At 46.8% G+C, this 23,636-nt stretch overlaps 1 protein-coding gene across 2 annotated transcripts in view; it reads left to right on the plus strand.

Moving 5' to 3' along the window:
* The window catches only part of ZBTB24 (zinc finger and BTB domain containing 24), a 70,831-nt gene that overhangs the window by 42,067 nt on the left and 5,128 nt on the right, over positions 1–23,636 (plus strand). For both annotated transcript variants that reach the window (XM_069235467.1, XM_069235468.1), the window contains exons 5-6: positions 5,926–6,009; positions 21,611–21,692. In XM_069235467.1, the coding sequence (XP_069091568.1) occupies positions 5,926–6,009; positions 21,611–21,692 (166 nt within the window). The remainder of the gene's footprint in view (positions 1–5,925; positions 6,010–21,610; positions 21,693–23,636) is intronic.

Genomic DNA, 23,636 nt, shown 5'->3' on the forward strand with positions numbered 1-23,636 from the left:
GCTACGTGATAGATCAGAATGTACGTTTTTTTGATTTGGAATGACTCAGGAACTGTTAGAGGCTGGCAGGTATTTTCTATATAAGTTTGGTCACCCTAAATATTTCAAAAATATTCGGCTGAAGATCCTCAAGGACGCTGCCAGGGTATGGTGGCGGGTTAGACAAGCACTAGGAATTAAGTACTATAGTTCCTTGGCCACCGTGTGGGATTCTCCCGGCACCCCAGAATGCTTGCTGGATAAGTTAGCACTTTCGTTAAGAGGGGTGGTTTGTTGGGGGCAGATTTTGGAGGATTCAAAAATGGTGGTCTGGGAGAGGTTTGAGGAATTAATTGAACATAGGTCCTCGAAGTTTAAATATTTGCAGTTAGCCAGTTGGGTTACAACTCTTCAGGATCAGGGGGTTATGGAGAATGCCTGGGAAAAGAAATTAATTCAGGTCTCGGTTCATAAAGAAATCACGGTTTGGTATCAGGCATTAAGGGAAGCCTCTGACTCAGATCTTCTTTTAGTGGAGAGGAGATGGGGCGAGGTCCTTTCCTCCTTGGATTTGGTCAAAATATGGGAAACATCTTGTTCTATGCTTTGGTCTGTTGTTAGGCCAGCCCGCTAAAGTAAAATAATTTGTTTACCTTACATAGGGCTTATTGGTCTCCTCAGAGGCTATCAGGTCTGGGGAAGTCAGTTAAAAGTTGCCCACGTTGCGGGGAGTCTAATGCGAATGATATTCATATGTTTTGGAACTGTAGCAGACTCGGAGGCTTTTGGTCTAGCATAGGAGCTATTCTTAAGTACATGATAAACCCTGACATAGAGATGACCCCCTACACTAGTGATCTTTGGGGTAGATCCTGGAGTGTTTAAACTGCCTAAACCTCAGAGGGATTTGATGTTTTTGTTGATTCTATTAGCTAGGAGACAAATATGTTTTCGATGGATCTCCCTTTCTCCTCCTTCTGTATCTGGATGGTTGACATCGGTTAATTATTATTGTCGTTTGGATGCCCTTGGCTCCCCCGATAAAAGGGACGAATGCTGGGAAATTTGGAAAAACGTTCAGCAGTGTAATTCTTTCCTTTCTCTGGTCCAATGATTATTTGCCCTCCTCTCAGCTGGTCAACTTTATGTATCTGGTTGGCCTGGATAACATCATACGTCGATTTATAGGCGTATAGGTGCGGATAAGACCGGGAGAGGTGAGCATATATGTGCCACTCCCTTTGTGAGGGGGCACAGGTTGATGACCCTCGTCTGGAAGTATGGGCTTTGATGAGGACAAAAAAAAAAGAACTGCAATAACCTGTGTGATCTTTTTTTAAATAATATAATTGAATTAATCATAAATGATGTAAAAGACGATAACGATCCTCCGTTTGTAAATTACCCAAAGGGGGATGATAAGCCTACCAGTAATACTTCACTTTCCAGCAGAATTGCGCCTCTGGAGCAGACTAGCAGTAAACTAGAAAATATTGAAATCTTAAAAGAAGAAGAGTTTAGAACACTGCCCATGCCAATCTCATCAGGTTCCCTGCCAGACCCAATTCCACCAATGCTAGGGAAAGAAAGAGCGGTTGAACTATAGCCAGGTCTGTTAAAGATATGTAATCAATCCCTGTCTACTGGTAGGGTACAGTCTGCCTGGAAAAAGCTTTAGTTACCCCTTTAATAAAGAAGTCACTGGCGGATGTAAATGAACACAGTAACTACCGCACAGCCTCTCAGCTCACTTACGTGGTAAAGATCGTGAAGAAATATGTCAGTAAAAAACTAGCCAGCTATCCAGAAAATCATAATTTGCTAGAATATGAACAAACGGGCTCCAGACCAACTCATGGCACGGAAACATTGTTAATTCTAGCAATGGATGAGCTGAGGATGATGGTTGGCAGAGGTGAGGTTGCCGTACTGGTATTACTAGATCTGTCAGCTGCATTTGATACTGATTCCACCAAACATTACTTAGCAGACTGAGAGGGATAGGGGTGGAAGGCATCTTTCTGAATTGGATTAAGTCATACCTGTCGGGGAGATATCAAGCAATTTATCTTCTGTTCCGAATTTAAGCAAACTCTACATGGGGTACCCCAAGGATCTGCCTTAAGGCTAATTCTTTTCAATGTGTATCTACGCCCATTGCTGACCCTGATGAAATCATATGGGATTTTGTTTGTAAATTATGCAGACGACATCCAGCTAATCTTGTCCCTAGATATTATTAGCTCAGTCCAGGTTCAAAGACTACATACCTGCCTAAAAGAGATGGCAAACTGGTTCAGGAGGAACACATTAAAATTCATTGTAAGTGAAACAGAGTTTTTGTGTTGCTCTCCTTCTAAAGTGCTGTATTCTCTCCTGAGTAACGTTTGGTCCAGGACCAGTTCTGATAATCTTAAAACAGTTCAGATAGTTCGAACTCTGTAGTTATTTATGAATGAGAAACTATCCATGGAAACCCATAGCCATAAAAGGGCTGCTACTTGCTAAGGACTGATGAGAAACCTAAGAAAAAGTTTTCCACTATTACCCTAGTCAGCATGAAAACTGGTAGTGCATTGTAAGTTCTAATCAGAATCGATTATTGCAATGCACTTTTACTTGGAGTCCCAGATTATCTACATCAAAGGTTAGATAGGGTCCAAGTGATGGCTGCAAACTATTTTATGAATAAATCGAGATTCCATTATTCTGCGTGCACCTTGACAGAGCTTCTTTGGCTACCAGTCGGAGAAAGAATTGTTTTTAAAGCAATGTGTGTGGTTTACAACGCCATCAACGGAACATGGACGACACTACTAGGAAGACAATTTAGTCATTATAGACCTCAGAGGCTCCTACGGTCTTTGTCAGCTATCCTAGTCTTTGTGCCAAGTTTTAGAAAAGCAAGGTCTGGCAGTAGATCCTTTCAGGTCAAGGCAGCTCAAGTTATGACATAAACTGTGCAACTCCCTTAGAGCCAATGGAAATCTTTATAGTGTCAGGAAGAACCTAAAAACATGGCTCTTCTCTAAGTAGATGCTTTTGAGCTGGTGTACTGTCTGTCGCAGAATAAGGAAGGTTTTCTGCGTTTCAGGAGGTTTACTATCACCATTATACCTGTTAAGTGAATGGTGCACTTTACAAATGCTTGTTAATAATAATAATAATAATAAATACTTTCAAAATGGCCTCCATGTTGCGTGACACTAAGCATATTGCTTTGTAAAGTTGTGACAGTGTACGAGATGATGAAATATATGTTGCATCACACAACATAGCAGTCATCTTAAAACTGTAGTAAACAATGCTTTCATTTTTTTCTTTTAAAATAGCGATTGATCATTGGCAAAGCTGATCACATCACACACTCGACATTGGCAGGCAAGACTGACTGGTTCTGCCAATGTTTGTTAAAATTGCCTAAACATTAATTCCAAGAAGTGACAGGCCCTCATTTGTTGTGTTTGTGGCTTAGTCTTTCCCTAGAATTATATTTACCTAGAAATATCTTTCTACATAAACAAGAATGCTTTAATTTGAAAACAGCTGTTCTGACTATGCATAAAGTATAGTTATGGCTTTTTAATGTCAGACTGGGATTATTCGTTGAGGCTCGGAAGACTGGAGTGTTGTGCTCACCACAGGATTCATTTCAGTTGCAAATCTCGCACATCTCTGTCCGACATTAAAAACCTTTTTTTCTAACTGCTCTTCCACCACACCCTGGACAATCTTAATCTTAGTATAAAGTGAGTTGGTTATGAGTGAGTGCCACAGACCGGGACTGACATAAGGTTTTTTCACTAAAGAAATCAAGCTATGTGAGTTAATTGCATTATTTTTGATTACCTGTAACACTGCACATCCCAAGCCCTGCACAAAAGTCAGTTTTGGATGACTGATGTGTCAATGGCCCTCATTATGAACACGTTGGGATGCACTGCCGCCGACCAGGCTGACGGTCGACAGAAGACCGCCAGTGGCGGCGGCAGGCATGCCACCATATTCCGACGCATGGAGCCTCACTGCCATTGATGGCGGTGAGGCCAGCCATGCTGGCGGTCGGTGGTGGATGCTGCTCCACTCTCATCGCCACGTCAGTCCATACACCGCCACGCTTACAATGATGCAGTTATAGGCGTGGCGGTGTATGGAGGCGCAGCGATGCCGGCAGAGCAGCATCGAAGAAACCCGTTCCCTCCCGGAGCAGAGCAACAGAACAGGTAAGTGCTGCCTGAGAGGGAAGGGTGGGAGGGGTGTGTGTTTGAGCGTGTGAGTGCATGGGGGTGTGCATGTTTGTGAAGGGGAAATGTGTGTCTGCGTGTATGAATGTGTGTGTGCATGTAGGTGTATGGGTGCATGAGGATGTGGGTGTTTGGGGGGACCTGTATTTAGTGGGGTTGCTGGGGGATGGTGAGCGGGGACCTGGGAGGCATACATGGAGATTTGGGGTGGGAGGTTTGGGGGCTCGTTTTTTGCGGTTTGGGGGGCAGGAGCGGTTCTAGGGGCTTGGGGGGGTGGGTGGTGGTAGTAGCAAGGGGGGGCTGGCGTGTCACATACAGGTGACAGGAATGTGAATTCCTGTCACCTGTATGCTTTCCGCCAGGGATTACCAGGTGGGGTATCCCGCCAGGAAATCCCTGGTGGAAATGGGATCATAATCCCACCACCGGTCTGGCCTCCACTGCCGGGTCGAATGTGCCTACCGTCGGCCCGGTGGGTGGTAGTACTGTGTTCAGAATATGGCGGTCTGGACCGACATGCCGTTGGCGGTAATGACCGCCACTGCTGGCGTGGCGGTCATTACCGCCATGTTCATAATGACCACCAGTGTTTCTAATGCTTGCACACTGATCCTGACCGCTGCTGCTTATAATTGTGGTATTAAATACACTTACTTAGTTATACATGGAAAAGGCGAAAAGCATCATATAAGGAGGTGACTGAATATATCTGGAAATATGCATGAGCATTGTCAGATGGCCTGTAAATGAAAACACGAGAAATAAAGTATGATGCATAAACAAGTGTTAAATATTGAAATAATAAAAGTGTAAGTAGGTGTTTTTAAAAGTGATCTTATGACTACAGTATCAAGGCAAAGTACTGCTGGCTGAAAAAACATTAGTGCTTCAGGACACAGCTATTAAATAATGCATGGGACATTGATTATCATAAGTATCAGGGACTATTGACATTCCTTATGGACTCTGGCCATTTTGGCATATAATTGCATGGGACCATAGATGTGCAATAATCCCTGGGGGTAGCACGTGTCCATGGTATAGTATGTATTTGTACGTTTATCATAGCATATCAAATATTTTGTGTGTGGCTGTGCTTGTTTAACATGTTTCTTTGCTATGTCACCCAAAAACGAAGTCAAAAGCATTTCAATAGTCCAATTGCTATTAAAAAAAAAAAAAAATGGTGCAGCTAGGAGCCAAAAATAATACAGGAGTTATCCTTTGTGTAATTGCCCCCTTAAATAGCAGTGTAAAAACACAAATTAACTGACAAAGATAAGGTGAATTATACAAAGATGTATCCCGGGAGGAGTGGGGACCCTCTTATGTAGGTGGACATTACTTCCAATCCTCTAACACCATCCCCAGTCAATAACTACCTGGAAATGTCCACCCGAGTAATATTGCTTAGCCATGTTCTGCTAGTGGGACTATATCTGTAATACACTGAGTGCCTTAGACGCGTCTGGTATTTAAAATTGTGGTTTGAATTTGATTTGCCAAAATGGCAACTGTTGCTGCTCATACTATTAGGGATAATAGCACATAAAGAACTATTCACTGCTTCAAGTGAAGCACAATAAAAGCAACATTGTATAAACCTACCTATGTTGATGTTTTTCTGCAAAACCGAATGTTCACGCATGCAAGATGTATGTGGGAGTATTATGACAACTTTATTTTTCTCAATTATAAATAGGCCATTCACTTCCGGAATGTACACATTGCCACCGTAAATTTATGGACAGAGCGCAACTTAGAAAACATTTAAGATCTCATACAGGTAAAATTTTCCTATGCACAAAAAAAGTAATTACAATGTTTATTAGTGAAATGAATATATATATTCATTAGAAAGCAAGGGATTGCTAGACTCAGAAATGCGAACGTATAATGAAAAAAGCATACGATTAAAGGGATATTGACACACATTCATAAATGTTGGTTGTTTTTTTTATTATGGCCTATATTTATCTTTTGCCTTTTTAGAATGTCTTGGTTCAGAGGTTAACGCTGAATGTTGTACAAACAGCTGTTTGACTGTAAAACCATTTGAAATATTGTCTACAATATGAATACAGTGAAAATGATAATGCAACCTGCTGTAGAGAATCAGTGTTCATGAGATGCATATTCAATTTAATTTAATGTAACCATACTGGTCACTGTCCAGTATATCTAGATGAATAAACCAAATACTAATCAACAGGCTAGATTCTGAAATACAGTTGCACTTAGTTGAACAAATATTTGATTTCTTTGTGGGAAAATCATGCTTGACTCAAGGATATTTGATCCTGTCATGAACGTACCACACCCTGCCCAATCCGGCTTTGAAACGTGATCACTGTGGTCAAGACCTTGAGGTAGTAGTCTCCCCTAGCATAAAGATGGCATTTGCAAGCCCCAAAGGCCTTCAAAACTATGCAAAATCCTAGGCACATCTGAGTGCTCAAGACTTCTCTCTCCTCATAACCAAGGGTAGCTAGATAACTGTATGATTAACATTGTTTTATTATATTTTTATATATATAATATATATATATATATATATATATATATATATATATATATATATATATATATATATATATGTTCGGTGGCATGTGTAGCTGCAGATACACATGCTGTGCACTGTTCCTGCCATCTAGTGTTGGGCTCAGAGTGTTACAAGTTGTTAACTTTGGAGCTGTTTGACAAATTTTCATGAAAATTTGCAAAAAAATGTCCTTCCATCTCTGCTCCAAGTGTAAAGTTTCAGCGTGATCGGTCAAGCGGGGGCTAAGAAAAATGGGGGTCCAAAAATGTCTTTTCCCATTCCTTTCTCCATAGGAGATTACAACACTGCTACAACTCAAATGGCTGAACAACTTTATTATAAATTTGGCAGAAAGCTAGGTAATGGTCCAGAAAGTGTGCCTTTTGTTATTTGTTGTAAATTAATTCAGTTGTTTTTGAGTAATTAAGCCTCACAAACGTTCTATATTTCATGCCGCAAAGGATCCGCAGAGCCGACATCTCAAAATGAAATATGATTGGCTGCTACCACATCTCAGCGATGTGGCGCCAGCCATCTTAGGATGTGGGACTCAGGCCTGAGTCCTTGAAAAATGCTTAGTCATAGATATAAGGGGGAAGGGTAGGGATACCTGTTATGGCCCTGTGGACACCAACCCCTGGGGCCGGCTTAATGAGTGTGCCCTGGGGAGCCCCCCAACCCACCGGATCACAGGCAGGGAAGACATGTCTGCCGCCACCTGGTGGAAACTTTAAAAATTCTCCGCCATGTGAGAGCAGGCATGTGTTTCCCTGCCTGCGCTCTTGCAGGCAGGGAAACTCTGCCAGTTACTCGGGCAGGAGCAAGGCCAGTGGGGTGGCAGGGCCCCCAGCGGTGTGTGTTGTTGGTGCCAGGGTTGGCACTGGGACACCCGTGTAAGGCCCCAGGGAATGGGGTCCCCAGGGCCGCTAGTGGCTCAGGGAGGGAAACTGCATGCCCCCACCCCTCAAAGTAAAAGATACCTTGGGGGATGGGGTCCCTGGAGTAGGCAGTGGTTCTGGGAGTGGGGCAATGTGCCCCCTTCCCTTCAAATATATGTTTTGGCCTCGGGGATGGGGTTAACATCCCCTCCACTACTTAGAGAAAACGGCCCTGGGGATGGACTCTCTCCCCAATATTATTAAAAATAAATTAAAAAAACACGCTTTCGCCGGCACCCGTGATGAGTGCTGGCAGGGGAGCCTGCGGGGCCTCAGCGCTCCTTCCCGCAGTTCGCACCAAAAAAAAAAAAGGATCTGGATTTTCCGGTTGGGCACCAGCACACCCATAGTAAATTAAAAAATAAATAAATAATTAGCGGCAGGCGCCACTAATTTATTATTCACTGTTTCTACAGAGGAGTGTCCTGTAAAATTGTGTAGTTTGTGGAGCCAAGATGGCGGCAGAGTAAGACATGTTGCCAGGCTCTTCAGACTGTACATCGATTTAGGGCCTGATTTAGTGTTTGGTGGACAGGTTACTCTGTCACAAACGTGACAGATATCCGTCTGCTGTATTACGATTTCCATAGGATGTAATGCAATCTCAATACAGTGGACAGGGTATCTGTCACATTTGTGATGGAGTATCCCCATCCGCCAGTCTCTAAATCGGCCCCTTAGTCTTTTTAAGCTGGGTGTGGGCCCCCAGTGGTGCTGAAGCCAGAGTGGGGGTCCTGTGGGGCTAGTTGGCACGGTATGGTGCAAACGACTGAGTCACAATGTGTCACCCTGGGAGTGTTGCGGAGCATGAACCTTTCAAAAGGGCAGGGGCATACGTCAGTCACCAGTTGTTCAAGAAGAGGTGATGGGCAATGACAGATGCTTTAGTGGCTGACACCATCCCCGTGGCAAAGTCATACATGGGGGTGGCTAAATGGAGAGGAGCTTCCTTGATGGAGCCACACAAGGGGAGTCGGGACCTCGGGGTGGGGTGTGTGTTGCAAACCAGGTGGGCATTGCCTGAAGGAGCTGGTGAGTTGGACCCAGAGTGGGACGCTTGTGACGTGGCACCCCAGCGGATACTGCCCCAAGAAAGGGGAGAAGTGGGACCCAGATCGGAGAACTCGAGAGAAGCGCTGCAGGACTCGAGGATACTGACTCTGCTTGGGCGGGTGCTCCAGACTGGAGAGGCAAGCTGGATCGGTGAGTACTTGCAACCTCTGGGTGAGTTTTGATGACAGATGAGGTGGAGAGGACCCTGCTTGAGCCAATCTTGAGAAGACAAGGGGAGTCATATCCTAGGTCCCTCACAATCCCAGGACATGTGGAGAGTCCAGGGAGCTGGGTGGTCAAACCTCTGGCTGACACCTGCAGAGCACTAGACTGAGGGGCAGAAGCGAGGCTGGGGCAATCTGACCTGGGCCTATACCTCTGTACTGCCTAAAATGTCCTTAACACGGGGGAGGAAGGATCTTACCCTGAAAGACATGCTCACACACCCAGCAAGCGCCGCTGATTATGGCTAGCAGCCCCTACATGCTGTGTCCCCAGTGGAAGGCGGGGAGGGCGAGGACCCGCTAACAAGATCACTTATGGGAACGCTCTTTGCTTCCATGCGCGAGGGTTCAATCTGTCCAACACAAGCTCACTCAGGCCCTCAAGGCAGTGCAGCGTGACCTGAGAGAGGTGGGCAAGCAGGTGTCAGTGCTCAAGAACAAAGAAATGGTTAGAGGTGAGGAGCTAGAGCACCCATTCCAAGAGGTGCTCAGTCTACAGGTACAGCCGTTAACCCTCCAGGCCCAGATAGAGGACCTGGAGAACTGCTCCCGCCGGAACAATATTCGAATCAGGGGGAGTTTACCCAGGTGTGGCGGGAGCACATAATGCGGACTTTGTGATGGCCCTCTTTTGGCATATCTTAGGCTCACCGGGGAAGGCACATGTGCAACTGGACAGGATACAAAGAGAGAACCACGCTGGTCCAGGCGGGACCCACTCCCCGGACATTCTTGCTTGTGTCCATGATTTACTGCTCAAGGTACAGATATTTCGCAAAGAGAGAGACACCCAGCTTGTCCAATACCGAGGCGATAAGCTTGCGCTCTGCCAAGGCTCTCCGCCCTGACCCTGTAGAAGCACAGAAACTTCCCCCCACATCACAGAAATTCTTCGTAACAAAGGCATTTCAAATGGCGGGAGACACCCATTCTGCTTAATCTTCTGCTAGGGTGAGACCCTACATTGAGTGAAAATGGTGGCAGAATCGCAGCGCCTACTGAACCTCTCGGAAGAATCGGAATGCACACCCCACCTGGACCTCCGCGCCTGCTGTGCACCGCCAGCCTTAATGGCAATGGGCTGGGAAATCTCCCTCTAGTTTTCGCCCAGACCCTGAGACTATCGCCTTAGAGAGGCAGGTGGTCCTGGATACCCTTTCAGGGGACCCCAAGAGGCATGGGGCCAGCTGACTGATGTGGTGCTTGGTGCATCTTGGGAGAGCCCACACATTCTGAGAGGTCCACTCCCTCGACTTGCAGTGGGGGCGGCGGAGGAGTCGGAGCAGGCAAGAGGCACAGATAGACAAGGATGAGCCTGCCTTCCGTCCTGAAGATAGCTATAGGGCAGCCTTGGTTATCACTGGTACACATTGGACAATTTGTTTGTTTACTAGTTCATGTCCTGTTGCAGTGTTCCATTGGGATTGTACTCACACTGCTGCACGTTGATCTCCCTGGTCTTGGTTCCTCTATATTCCTGGACCAACAGCCTCCCCAGTCCCTGACTGCTGCGCTGGTCTCCTATCGGATGGACAAGCACTGAAACGCAAATAAACACATGTCCTCCCCTCCTGAGCTAAAGGTTATCCGTCTCAAAGTCCGGGGTCCTAATAACCCGGTTAAGTGGAAGCGGTGCTGTCCTTCTGAGGACATAGCAAAGTAGACATTTGCCTCTTCCATCTGCTGTCTTGAGACTGAAACCTACTCATGTTCCCTCACTATCCGCATCAACACTTTTCCTCTGACCACACTAGGACAGGAAGGGTAACTATATTTTTTACATGCTCCTTCCATGGAATGAGTCGGAGTAGGGTGGAGGAGATTTTGGGGAGGCTACTAGCACTCCGTGTCCAAACAACAGGGCTGTCCTCTACCATTGCATCTTTGTATGCCTCGAGAACCTGGAGCAGTTTCTACTGAGAGCAGAGCTGGACACATTGGACACCCCATATCAGGCTGTACTAATAGAGGAGACCTCAACCTGACCAGGACATGTGCAATAATTGGGATAGATTGGGACAGGTATGGACAACCTGGGGCTCTGTCGGAGGGGGTAGCGGTATGGCTGAGATGCAGGTTTTGGAGATCTATGGTGGTTAGAACATCCGCACACTAGAGATTATACCTACTATACCTACAACTCCCTTGCCCACAAGGTCTATGCCTGTCTAGATTACTTCTTAGGCAAGCAGCCCCTGGGATCTAAAATACAGACAATAACTATTGAGACAAGGGTGCTGTTAGAAATGGGGTTTCTGGATGGCTAGGGCATGCACCTAAGCCAGGCAGAAACCATCCACTCTAGTCAGGGCAAGGGAGTTACACATCCAAGATACCCCCGCTCATCCCCTTGGTAGCTTGGCACGAGCAGTCAGCAACGTGCTATTCCAGCGCAGGGACAACGTTAACGGGTCCCGGGTTGTGGCAGTGATTCCTTCCAGCACAACGAGCTTTCCAAAGCACGAGGCGTAATTAAGACCCAGGGTCTCAGCGGTGAATTCTCCACGATGATCAGGCGCTATGAAGTGCAGGGGCACAGAAAAAGCGCTCACCCAGCGCTATACAAGTAGCCAAGCAGCACTCCTCGTCCTGGTGTGTTGCAGGGGTCAGGGGCCATGGCACCCTGCCCCTGGAGACAGAAGGGGTGAATCACAGGGCTAGCAGGCCCCAGCAACTGGCCAGCACAAGGGATGCAGATGGTGGCAGTTCCTCCTAGTGACCAAGCAGGTCACAGGTCAGCACAGCGGCAGCAGTCCAAGGTGGGTCCTAGTGAGTCCGTTCAGCAGCGTTCTGTGTCCAGTTCCAGAAGTGTCTCTGGATTCCCAAGAATGTCTAAATTATGGGGAAAAATACCCTGTACTTATACTCAGTTTACAGTGTGTTTCACAAAGAGACGTGAGAGGAGGTTCCAACTGGTGCTGGGAGTGTCCCCTCTCTCCTACAGCACAGGTTCCAAACATCAGTTGGGGGTAAACGACCCTATTGTGTGTGGCCAGGGCACAGCCTTTACAAATGCAGGTGCGCCCCGCCTCTCCCTCTCTCAGCGCAGAAAGACTATTCTGTATGCAGATGCACCTCTGTCATACCTCCACCCTCCCTGTGTACAGGCTGTCTGAAAAGTATGCACAAAGCCCAAACTGTCACTCTGCCCAGCCGTGGATTGGAGTCAAGCACATGTCCTGCCATCTACATACATGACACCCTGCCCATAGGGCTAGCTAGGGCCTACCTTAGGGGTGACTTACATGTAGTAAACGGGGAGTTCTGGGCCTAGCCAGTAAACTGCGCACACGGGCCCTGCGCTAGGAGGCCTGAGACAGGTTTGAAAGGCTACTCCAGTGGGTGGTGCAAGCAGAGCTGCAGGCCCACTGGTAGCATTACATTTGCAGGCCCTGGGTATAGAGATGCCTCTTTACAGGGGACTTATAGGTAGATTAAATTTGCCAATTAGGAATAAGCCAATCATGCCAAGTTTACAATGGAGAGCACATGCACTTTAGCACTGATTAGCAGTGTTAAAGTACCCAGAGTCATAACGTCAACCAAAAAGGATCAGAAAAATAAGGAGAAAAAGGCAAAAAGTTTGGGGAATTACCCTGTAAAAGGGCCAGGTCCAACATGGCCCCCTACCAGCCTAAAGCCAGGGGGACCAATCAATACCTTGATGGACTTCCCTGCTTGAGGCGATAGAACCAGGACCCTGGCCTGCAACTGCAGGGGCATGATCCAGTTTCACACCAATCTGAACCCAGTTGGATCCATCTGTCCATGCTCCCCAGACAATCTAAGCTAACCCATGGAGGCCTTCTAGTTGTCTGTGGCCAGAGCTAGGTCCCAGGCCATCCTGGGACCTCTGGTCTCTGAAACCTCTCTGAGTGGGGGCCAGGAGCCCCAGGTGCATAGCATCCTCTCTCCACTCTCCTTCCCACCAGTTCAGGGGTTACTCCCTGCCACTGGTCTTCTAGCTTAGGGGCTGGTTCCATAGCCTGTATAGGGGTCAGGGGAGAGTCCTTCCTCCATCTGCCCCTATTAGGGTTCTGCACCCTCCGCGTAGGAGTGGTACCCCCAGAATCCAGAACGGCCAGGGCACTTGTGTCAATCGTCCTGGTCAGCTCACCCACCAATTCAGAGGAGACCCTCTGTAAGTGGTTTCCCAACCCAGGGTCCTTCCCCTCTGGCTGAGCTGGGGTCAGGAAAGCGCCTTTCCTCCTCCTGCCCCTTCTTCTAGAGTTGTGCACCCTCCCACCAGGAGTGATATCCCTAGAAGTATCGGTAGAGAGACTGGGGACAGCTGTCCCTACCTCCAGGTCAAGGGGGTTGCCCATGACCTGGTTCTCCAAACTAGAGTCTGTACCCTTGGGATGGTCATGAGTTAGGGGAGAGTCCTCCCTCTCCCTCAAACTCTTCAAAGGAAGCGTCCGCACCCCCCCGTTTGCGGGGTGGTGCTGCTGGTCAGCAGAGCTTCCGGGACACTGGTTACAGTTGTCCCTCCCATTCCTTTTGACACTAGGGGATCCCTTTCAGTGGATCGATCTTTGGTTGCGACTAGTTTCCTGCCCTGGGGCCCCCTCTGGGTACCATCCAGAACCTGCGGCGGGGTACAGAACCATCTAGGACCTGCACCCTCTCCGTTCAGAACCTTGTCGGGGTTGGTTAAGTTCCTGCCCTGGGGCCCCACATGGGTGCCGTCCAAAACTAGCATTATGGTACAGGCCCATCTAGACCCTGCACCCTCCCCGCCCAGAACTTGGCCTGGTTTACCCTGAGATTAAACAGCCCTTCATAAGTGGTTGCTGTGCTACCCTCCACCCATCCTTCTAGTACTTTGGCAACAATTCCCGATTAAATCCTCTCAAGACTGGTGAGACCACTTTCTGCTGCCTCCGAACCTCAACCTGTAGTCTTCAGTGTTGAGAATATACCTTTCTATCAGGGCCTTTCTGATGAGGGGATACTCCTGCCTGTCACTCCCTTCTGGCGCCAGTAGGGTATCCCTTCCCACCTCAGGAATTTAGCTCTCTAGGACAGTTCCCCAATCCCTCTCAGGGATCCTGGGCGCAAATAGAGCTTCCTCATACTCCCTCAGCCACTGGCGTATGTCATCCCCCTTCTTGAACCCAGGCACCAAGTCTGTGGGGAGGTAAGGATTGTGCCTAACACTACAATCAATGCTGCCACCACTGGACTCCACCTGCAGTGCTGGTGAGTCCAAATTTGTCAGACTGCGCTCTAGAGCGAGCCTTTCCCTGGCAAAGGCCCTTTCAGCCTCTGCTAGCCTCTCCTGAACTAAGGTCTTTTCTGCCTCAGCTCGTCTCTCTTCTACAGCCAGCCTGGCTAGCTGAAACCTCGGGTCCCTCTCTTCCCCCTTTTCTGAGCTCCTCAGGCGACAGGGAATGGGAGGTGGTGCTGCTGCTAGTCAAGGACCCAGTAAGGGACTCCCTATCCATGAGGGTCCTCTCTCTCTACTGGCGTCCCTGGCCAGTCATCTTCTCCCTCAGTATCTAACTCTCTGGGGTCACTGTCCCCCTGGGGTGTGGACTGGGGACCCTCCCACTCTGAGTCCTCACTACTCTCATGGATCTCTTTAGGGTCTCCCTCAGAACTGCCACCCCTTGGGCCTCCTTTACTGTTGCTATCCAGTGTGCCACCTCAAAATTAAAAAATGGCTCTCTTGAGGACCATCATATTGGATTCTTCACACATAACCGGTATACCTCCCTGCAGAATACCTTTAACTCTTCTAGAGTGTAATACCACAACTCATCCATGTCAAAGGTAGACTCCATTTTGATGAGAGCACAACACAGACATAAACAACCAGAGTCCAAAGTGCAAGTATATGACACAGGAGTAATAAATAAAAATGGCTGGTTCGAGAGAACAAGAGAATAAATAATTAAAAAAAAAGAGAATTAGAACATGTAGTGGTCTTAGTGCAATTTGTGGCGCAACAGTGAGTCACAATGGTATTGTGCAAGTGCAAGTCCTATCCTCACTGCTGACAACCAGTGTTAGAAATGGGGTTTCTGGTTGGCTAGGGTATGCACCTAAGCCAGGCAGAACCCACCCACTCTAGTCAGGGCAATGGAGTTACACGTCCAAGATAACCCCTGCTCACCCCCTTGGTAGCTTGGCCTGAGCAGTCAGACCTAACCCGGAGGTAATGTGTGAAGCATTTGTGCAACACACACAACACATGTGACGCAATATGTACACCACAAAGGAAACACAACACTGAGATATGTAAAAATAAACTGTATTGCACAAAACATAAGGAGACCAAACATTACATGTTAGTTATATCCTGCTACCTTAGCAGTTGTCAGAATGTTACACGGTTTACTAATACTCTGCAAGAATAAGCAGTAGTCACATTAGAACACACAAGTACTCAGAATTCTGCAACATAAGCAGTAGTCACGAATGACATTAAAGAAATGCAATTGTCATGGAAATATAATAAATGCCTATACTAAGAGCATTATAATAACCTTTGGCAAGTCAAAGAAACATAGCATCCTATCATGTCCATATAAGGAACCGCAGGACATCTATGTAATACATCAAGAATACAGGTTAACACATCAATCCATATGAAGACATTTAGAGACAGTATGTGTATTTTTTTTTTTAATACCTGTAGCGTGATGAACGGGCACTTTTTAGTGCCAAGAGGACCCAAATATGGGGCCCCTGGCGCTCCTATGCGCAAAACAGGGGTTCATCCTCCTCTGTGCAGCTCCACCTGTTTGCTGCTGCCTCCGCTGTGAGCGAACTGAGAACCTGTCTGACTCTCAATTCGAGGTCCTCCTCCACCCGCAGGCTCCTGCTTGCACCTCATCCCTGGTGCCCTAGTGGCCACCTGCGTGTAAGTATCTTGCTATCTCGCTTTACTCCTGCGTTTACGTTTGCTTTTTACTTCTGCTTATTTTTCTTTTTCATTTCAATTTGCTTTTCTTTTTTCCTTCTTGTCTCTTTCTCTCTCCTTTCACTCTCCCTGCGTTTTCTAGCCCTGCCGCAGCCTCTGCGGCCACGCCCCCTCCCTCCCGGCAAAGCACCTTTCCGCCCTCCTTCCCCTTCTTAATGGCGGCCGCTGCACACTGAGAGGGAGAATCCTCTGACCTCCTGGTCAGCGTCTATTCGCCCTCCTTTATACAGCTCCATCTGTTTGTTGCTGTCTCTGCTGCGAGCAAACTGAGAGCCTGTCAGACTCTCAGTTCGAGGCCCACCTCCACCTGCAGGTTCCCTCCTGCACCTCATCTCTGGTGGCCTAGTGACCATCTGCATGTAAGTATCTTGCTGTCTCTCTTTGCTTCTCATTTTACCTCTGCTTTTTACTTCTGCTTATTTTCCTGTCTTTTTTATTTCATTTTGCTTTTCTTTCCTTCTTGTCTCTTTTGCATTTTCCCGTGCCGCTGCTGCCCTTGCGGCCCCACCCCATCCCTCCCTGCGAAGCGCTTTCCTGCCTTCCCAGCTGACCAGGCCTCCGTCTCCCTCCCCTTCTTAATGGTGGCCGCTGTGTTGCTGTGCCGCTGGTGCGCCAAAGGCAAGCCTGTCAGCGCCTGGACCACGCCTGGCGCCATGGACCCTGGTCCTCGCTCCATCTGCCTGTTCAACTCCAACACACTATGTGCCCTCAACCTGGGAAGATCCTAAGCCTGCCATCTAGCCAACCTAAGGAACACTCATGGACCTTTTTCATGCCGTGCATGCTCTCATACCCTCCACCGAACACCACACGATCGCGAACCAAACACTGGCAACCACCTCAAGTGCTTACTCCTCAACACACGCTCCCTCATCAAGCACGCAGTACGAATCTGGGACCTCCTCGCCTCGACCCTCCTGGATGTCACCTTCCTCACGGAGACGTCGATCAGCGCCATCTCAGCCCTGGACATTGCCACGGCTATCCCAGACAGCTATAAAATCATCCACAAGGACAGAGCCAACCGGTCTGGAGGAGGCATTGCCATAGTCTACAAATACACCTTCCACCTGACACCCACCAATGAGTCACAGTCTCAGCCAACCCACAAACGCCTACACTTCCAGATTCAGACCAACCCCAACTCCTCCCTCCGTGGCACACTCGTATAGGCCGCCTGGATCCCGACCTCAATTCTGCGAATCCATCGCCGACCTCGCCGCCCCCCAAAGCGCTCGCCTTCTCTGACTACATCCTACGTGGCGACCTCAACGTCCACCTTGATATCCACGATAACCCCAACACCACAAACCTCTTGGACAACCTCGCAACACTCGGCCTCAAACAACTTGTCAACATCCCCACCCACAGAGCCGGACACATCCTTGACCCCGTCTTCTCTGTAGGGAACAGCATCACCATCTCTCACACCTCTGAACACTATTGGACTGACCCCAAGTCTGTCCACTTTACAAGAATAATGCACGCCACTATACCCCCTGCCCCAGCAGACTCTGGGGCAAAGTTACAGAAGCGCATCTCACCAAGCTCTCAACCGCTCCCCCACCACCGGACTCAGTGAACACTAATGAAACAGCATGTAATCTACACCGCTGGTTATCAGAATGCGCCAACAGCGTAGCCCCCTCAGGAAAACCGACATAGCAGAACACCTGAATAGTTCATGACAGACCTACAAGAGTCCAAACGCTCCTGCAGACGACTGGAACAGAATTGAAGGAACAGCAAATCAACTGAAATCACATAGCCTACAAGAACACAGTCACCATGCACTACCTGAACATCAGAGTCCCCAAAAAAGCTGCCATTCAAGAACGACTCAGCACCAGTGCTCACAACACCAAAGAGCTGTTTGCAATCGTCAGAGTTCACGAACCCTGGGGCAGACATCTCATCCTCCCATCCCTCCCTCCCAAGACCCCTGTGGCAACCTCGCCACCTTCTTCCCCCAAAATATCCAGGACATTTACAAATGCTTCAGGAACTAAAAACCCACCCGCACCGCCCACAAATACCACCACGGACCCAGCACCACACCAGATACTGAACTCCTGGACCCCCATCACCAAAGAGGGCACCCAAAGACTCATGAGCTCCATCCACCCGGGAGCACCCTCGGATCCGTGCCCTCATCACATCTTCACCCTGGCCAGCTCCACAATAGCAGGTGAGCTCTGACAAACTTTCAACTGTTCCTTCGAGACCGCCACCTTCTCTTCAGGAAGCACGCCAAGATCAACCTGCCACTCAAGAAACCCACCACCGACCCAAAGGAGCTGAAAATCTACAGACATATCTCTCTGCTCCCTTTCCCGGCCAAAGTAGCAGGAAAGGCCGTCAACCAGCAACTCAACGAATTCCTCAAAACACCAAATCCTAGACCCACCCCAGTCCGCATTCAGGAGCAACCACAGCACCGACACTGCAGTTCTAGCAGGCACTGACGAGACGCGCCATACTAGTCCGCAGAGGCATAGCCGCTCTCGTCCTCCTCGACCTCTCCGCTGCATTCAACACTGTCTGTCACTTCATTCTCTGCACCAAACTCGACGCCGGGATCTGCGATGAAGCACTGGAATGGATTAGGTCCTTCCTCACCGGAAGAACACAGAGTGTCAGACTGCCGCGGTTCACATCAGAATCCAAGGATACATACTGTGGAGTGCCCCAAGGATCATCACTCAGCCTGACACTTTTAAACATCTACATGGCCCGCTAGCCAAGGTCATCAAACAACACGGGCTAACCATTGTCTCCTATGCTGACAATACTTAACTGATCCTCTCCCTGTCCGACGACCCTGTGAAGGCCAAGAGACATTTCCACAATGGAATATGAGCAGTCGCCGCCTGGATGGAAGCCAGCTGCCTCAAACTCAACTCGGAGAAGACTGTGATATTTGTAATCGGACCCACCCCTTCTGCCTGGAACGACTCCTGGTGGCCTACCGCACTGGGAAACGCCCCCGATCCAGAAACCACATACACAATCTGGGCATCATCCTGGACTCCTCTCTATCCATGACCCGCCAAGTCAGCGTCGTCATGTTCCACACCCTCCGACTCCTTCGAAAGATCTTCAAGTGGATCCCCTCCGACACGAGGATGACAGTCACCCATGCACTTGTCACTAGCAAACTGGACTACGGCAATGCACGCTATGCTGACATCACCAAGAAACTGCAATCTAGACTACAAAGAATGCAGCAGCCAGACTCATCCTGGAAATTCCCTGACACAACCACATATCCTCTCGCCTCAGAGAACTTCACTGGCTCCCAGTCAACAAGCGCATTACATACAAACTCTTGATCCACACCTGCAAGGCACTGCACAACATAGGACTGGCATACCTCAACCATTGCCTCGCCTTTTACGTACCCAAGACAAACCCGGCTGTTCCCAGCTCACTCTCGCAACCGTTCCCAAGATCCGAAAAAGCATAGCAGGAGGAAGATCCTTCTCCTGTCTCGCAGCCTGGACATGTAACACGCTACCTCTCAAACTCACAGACTGCATCACTGAAGCAGTTCAGGAAGGACCTTAAAACCTGGCTCTTCGATTGAGCATCACACCCGCAAACAGCGCCTTGAGACCCTACGAGTGATTAGTTGCGCTTTAGAGAAATTACTGATTGATTGATTGACCAAGCATTTTTATAATGTTATGGGGTGCTGCAGGAAGTGCAGCAGCCCGCAAACAACTTAAAAAAAATATATATATATCTTCCGGGCCATTAAATCCATGACCCCAGGAGAACCTAACATATGTTTTTCAACCAGTCTGAGCTGGTGCTGTACGATCTTCAGCTGGAGTGCAAAAGCCTCTTGTGGTTGTTTTAATAATTGTATGCTGTGAGCTTAAAAATGTTTAAAGAAAGACCTAGAGACATGTTGGGTTTATTTTAAAAAAGAAAAGAAAAAAAGCATGTCTGAGTGTTTTTTTTTTTTTTTTTTTTTACATATTTCAGCCCACCAAAAGCAATCATAAAAACATTGTTAAAAGAAAGTATATCACACATGTTGATTTCCTTTTTAATTGAAACTTTATTAAACATTTGTATAGTAATCACTAATAATAAACATTGCATTGTGTGAATTACTGAAATATGGATTTCATTATAAATATTGCTGATTTTTTAATAAAGATGATAGATATGCTTTTTATATATTGATATACTCACAACTTAATAAAGCCAATAGGCCCAATTTGTAGGTTTTGGTGTTAAAGACTTTGCACGTCCTTGGGTTCCCTGCCTACGGGGGGACTTGGTCAAAGGTTGTGTGCGGCAGGTTAGCTGTCCACAGGGGGTTGGATGTAGGGCCCAGCTGCAGGCCAGGTTGTGTTGTCAACCCCACACTTCGCACAGTCGAAGGCCATGGGCAAGGTTGGGTTGGAGTTACGTATTATATCATGCACATTCATTTAAAAAAAACTAGAATTTCACTGAAAAAGCCAAAGGTTAAAGTGACATTATAGTTAGGCATAGCAATAAAATCTTACTTTGAATTTAAAAAAAACAACTTAGAAATTCACTGGAAAAAAAGCAAAGGTTAAAGGCACATTATAATTATGGCAACTTTTCTGTTAAAACATATAATTATAAATGAACAAAACCTTATCTAAAGTAACTGTAACTCATGTCCTTAAGTAACAATAACTTGCGCCCTCGCCATGGGCTGCTAATTACCCCACATAGTACATCAGTTATGACGTGTTCTATGACATTATTGATAATATCACAATAACACTTGCAATGGCATCATTAATGATAAAAGTGCTTGGCGAGATTGTGAGTTATAGTAACTTAGGACACAAGATGTAGTTACTTGAGCTATATAGCTATGTGTGTGAGCAGTTTTTCTTCTTGGAAGCCCACCGCTAGCACTGCCTGATGCAGTACTTGCAGAATACTTAGGTTACTTAGACTTCGATTTGATTTCACCTCGTGCTCCTTTCTTTCACCACTCTCTATATCTCACCTTTGCAGGTTCTGCCGTGTACCCTTTGTCCATGTTTTCGTATCTTTCTCTTCTTTCTCCCCTATCTGTCTTTCTGTCGCTTTCTCTGGGTCAAAGTCTTTTGATGAAAAATAAGTCCCAGGACCACAAAAATGACTGCTGGTGCCTACCAACGGCAACCATTAAGCACTAATTGAAAGATTGTTTAAGACAGAAAAGACACTGGAAGGTGTAACTCGCTAGGAATCGAGGCAAAACTGGAGAACGTAAAACGTGCATTAAAGGTGACTCAAATGTAGGCATGCTGATAAAACAGACATCAATGGTAGAACTGAAAAACTTGATCACTGCACGAGATCCTCACAGCCACATTTACCTGTCCTCCTCCCAGGTACTGAAGAAAATTACCTCTCCATGCAATGTCTGCATAGTTTCTCGGACCAAATTTGGTCCAAGAAAATACACATTGAAAAGAAACCACAAAGTCAGGTTGCTAGTAACAAAGACCTCTGGCGCAAGATTGCCTGCATCTGCAATTTAGCCATGTATTTTCTTGCATTTTTCTTAGTTTCAAAATAAGGTTTATAAAAGTGTACTTCTTTAATATGAATGATAAACAAGATGACGTTAATAGTATGGCGGTCTTTTCCAGGGCGTATTTTGATAATAACACTGCATGTATTGTGCCTCAAAAACTGTAATCTTTTTTCTTTTGTGTTAGGAGAGAAGCCATTTACATGTGAAGTATGCGGAAAATCTTTTACAGCAAAAAGTTCTCTTCAGACTCATATTAGAATACACAGGTATGGCACAATATAATGTGATCTGTTTTTTATTTTTAATTCTTGGCATTCATCTGCCTCTGGAACTTGGCGTGCTTGTCATTTCGAAAGCTTCAAGTCACTTACCCAGTACACCTCACCTTTGATAGTGCACACTTTGCATGCCCCTATAGGTCGCTGAAAATCTAACACACTTCAGATCATCAGAATTTTCAGAACAACATGGTTCTTTTTTAGGTCTGGGTACAGACTGCTTTTACTATTTGCTAGAGCTCACGTTATTAAAACAAACAAATACGAAGAGCCTGACTTTGGGTCAGCCCCCTTCTGTCATTGGTTGCTTTGGGTCATCTCACTTCCGCCACTTCAGATTTGATGTATATCACATTTTCACGCCACACTGTCACAGAACGTTTCTTCATTGTACTGTTGACGGGCAAATAATCTTGTCTCTGGGCTGCAGCTGATGAGATACCTGACAGCAGAGAACTGCTGGGCACCATGTGTGGTAAGCCTTGCAGAACCTACTTCCTGTCTGTGGCACTGCACTGAGAGGGCTAGACTGGATAGTCTAAACTCTGAATGAGCAATGGATTGAAAGGAGAATACCTTCATCAGTGGTCTCATTCTGTTATGTTCTCTCATTTGCACCACTATCCCCATTTGGACTTCCAATGTCATCGTCATCACCCAATCTAATGCTCTTACTACTTGGTGTATTTTACTACTGGGCAGATAAAACGTGCTTATATTTCCTAAAGCTAGTGTGTGCTAAGTTTTGGGTTTTGTATCTTGGGGCCTGACTAAGAAGATGCATACAGTAGTGATTCGTTCACACCGCTTGAAGATTACTGGCCTTTATAGAAGAAATCTGCACTATGATCTCTGTGTGTAGCCTGGGATGTTAACAAAAGGCAGTTGCACGTAACAAATGACCGAGGCACCTTAGTGTAGCCAAACCTGCAAGAATTTTGTACAGTTCATTTAGTAAGTGGTTCATTCACTCTGTTTCACACCGCAGCTAGCAACTTACTGAACATGCATAAACAGGCTTTTAAGCGTTTTCAAGGAATACATTATCCGTGTGAAGTAACAGAATTGTGCCTTCGAAGTCTCTCGGCCACAATGTGGTTGCATTGTGTATTTGAGTATGATTTACAAAACGTATTTGGCAGCGCACCAAATCGTCTACATTTGCAAATAATATGGAGTTCACCAAAATATTTTGCAAGTTCCAACTTAGATCAATTGGACAGGCGGAGTTGCAGGACTAGAGGAGAGTCAGTGCTTGTTTATGTCTTCTAAGCCCTTTAGTAAAGGGAATGGCAGTGTGGCTGTTTTCTCTTTTCTGAAACTCTGTGTAAGAATGCAGGTCCCCCCAGTGCAATATAGATACGTTCCCTCTATTTGCATGCCCTGTTGGATAGAGTATGCCCCCCTAGGGCATTATGCAGTTTTATGTTTAATTTACTGGCTCTAACTCTCGCCTGGACCAGATGTCTTTGGTAGCTTTGCTTGTTGTATTACATTTTTGTTATCTGTTGGGAAATTGGAAACTGCTATCGATTTGGCAAGTGGTGTCTTTGATCTGATCGTCAATATGTGCTGAGGGCTTCACATGGAACAAATACTTGATTTCCTAACGGTACTATGGTTGCACTATGAGCGCTAGAACACATTTAGGCCCAGATTTATGAAGCTCTAGCGCCACATTAGCATCATTTTTTTGATACTTGTGTGGGATTAGGCTTAAAAATTCACCACGCTATATTTACAAATATACTTTGTAACCCTTTGTGCCACATTAAGTATGCGCCATGCATAATTTAGGCAAAGGGGGTCCTCTCCCATTAGGGAGACCACAAAAATGGCGCAATGCATACATTGTGCCACTTTGTAACCCTTTGCACCACATTATGTATGCGCCATGCATAATATAGGCAAAGGGGGTGTTCACCCATTAGG

This window comes from Pleurodeles waltl, chromosome 5 (assembly GCF_031143425.1).
Source record: "Pleurodeles waltl isolate 20211129_DDA chromosome 5, aPleWal1.hap1.20221129, whole genome shotgun sequence".
NCBI classification, from domain to species: domain Eukaryota; kingdom Metazoa; phylum Chordata; class Amphibia; order Caudata; family Salamandridae; genus Pleurodeles; species Pleurodeles waltl.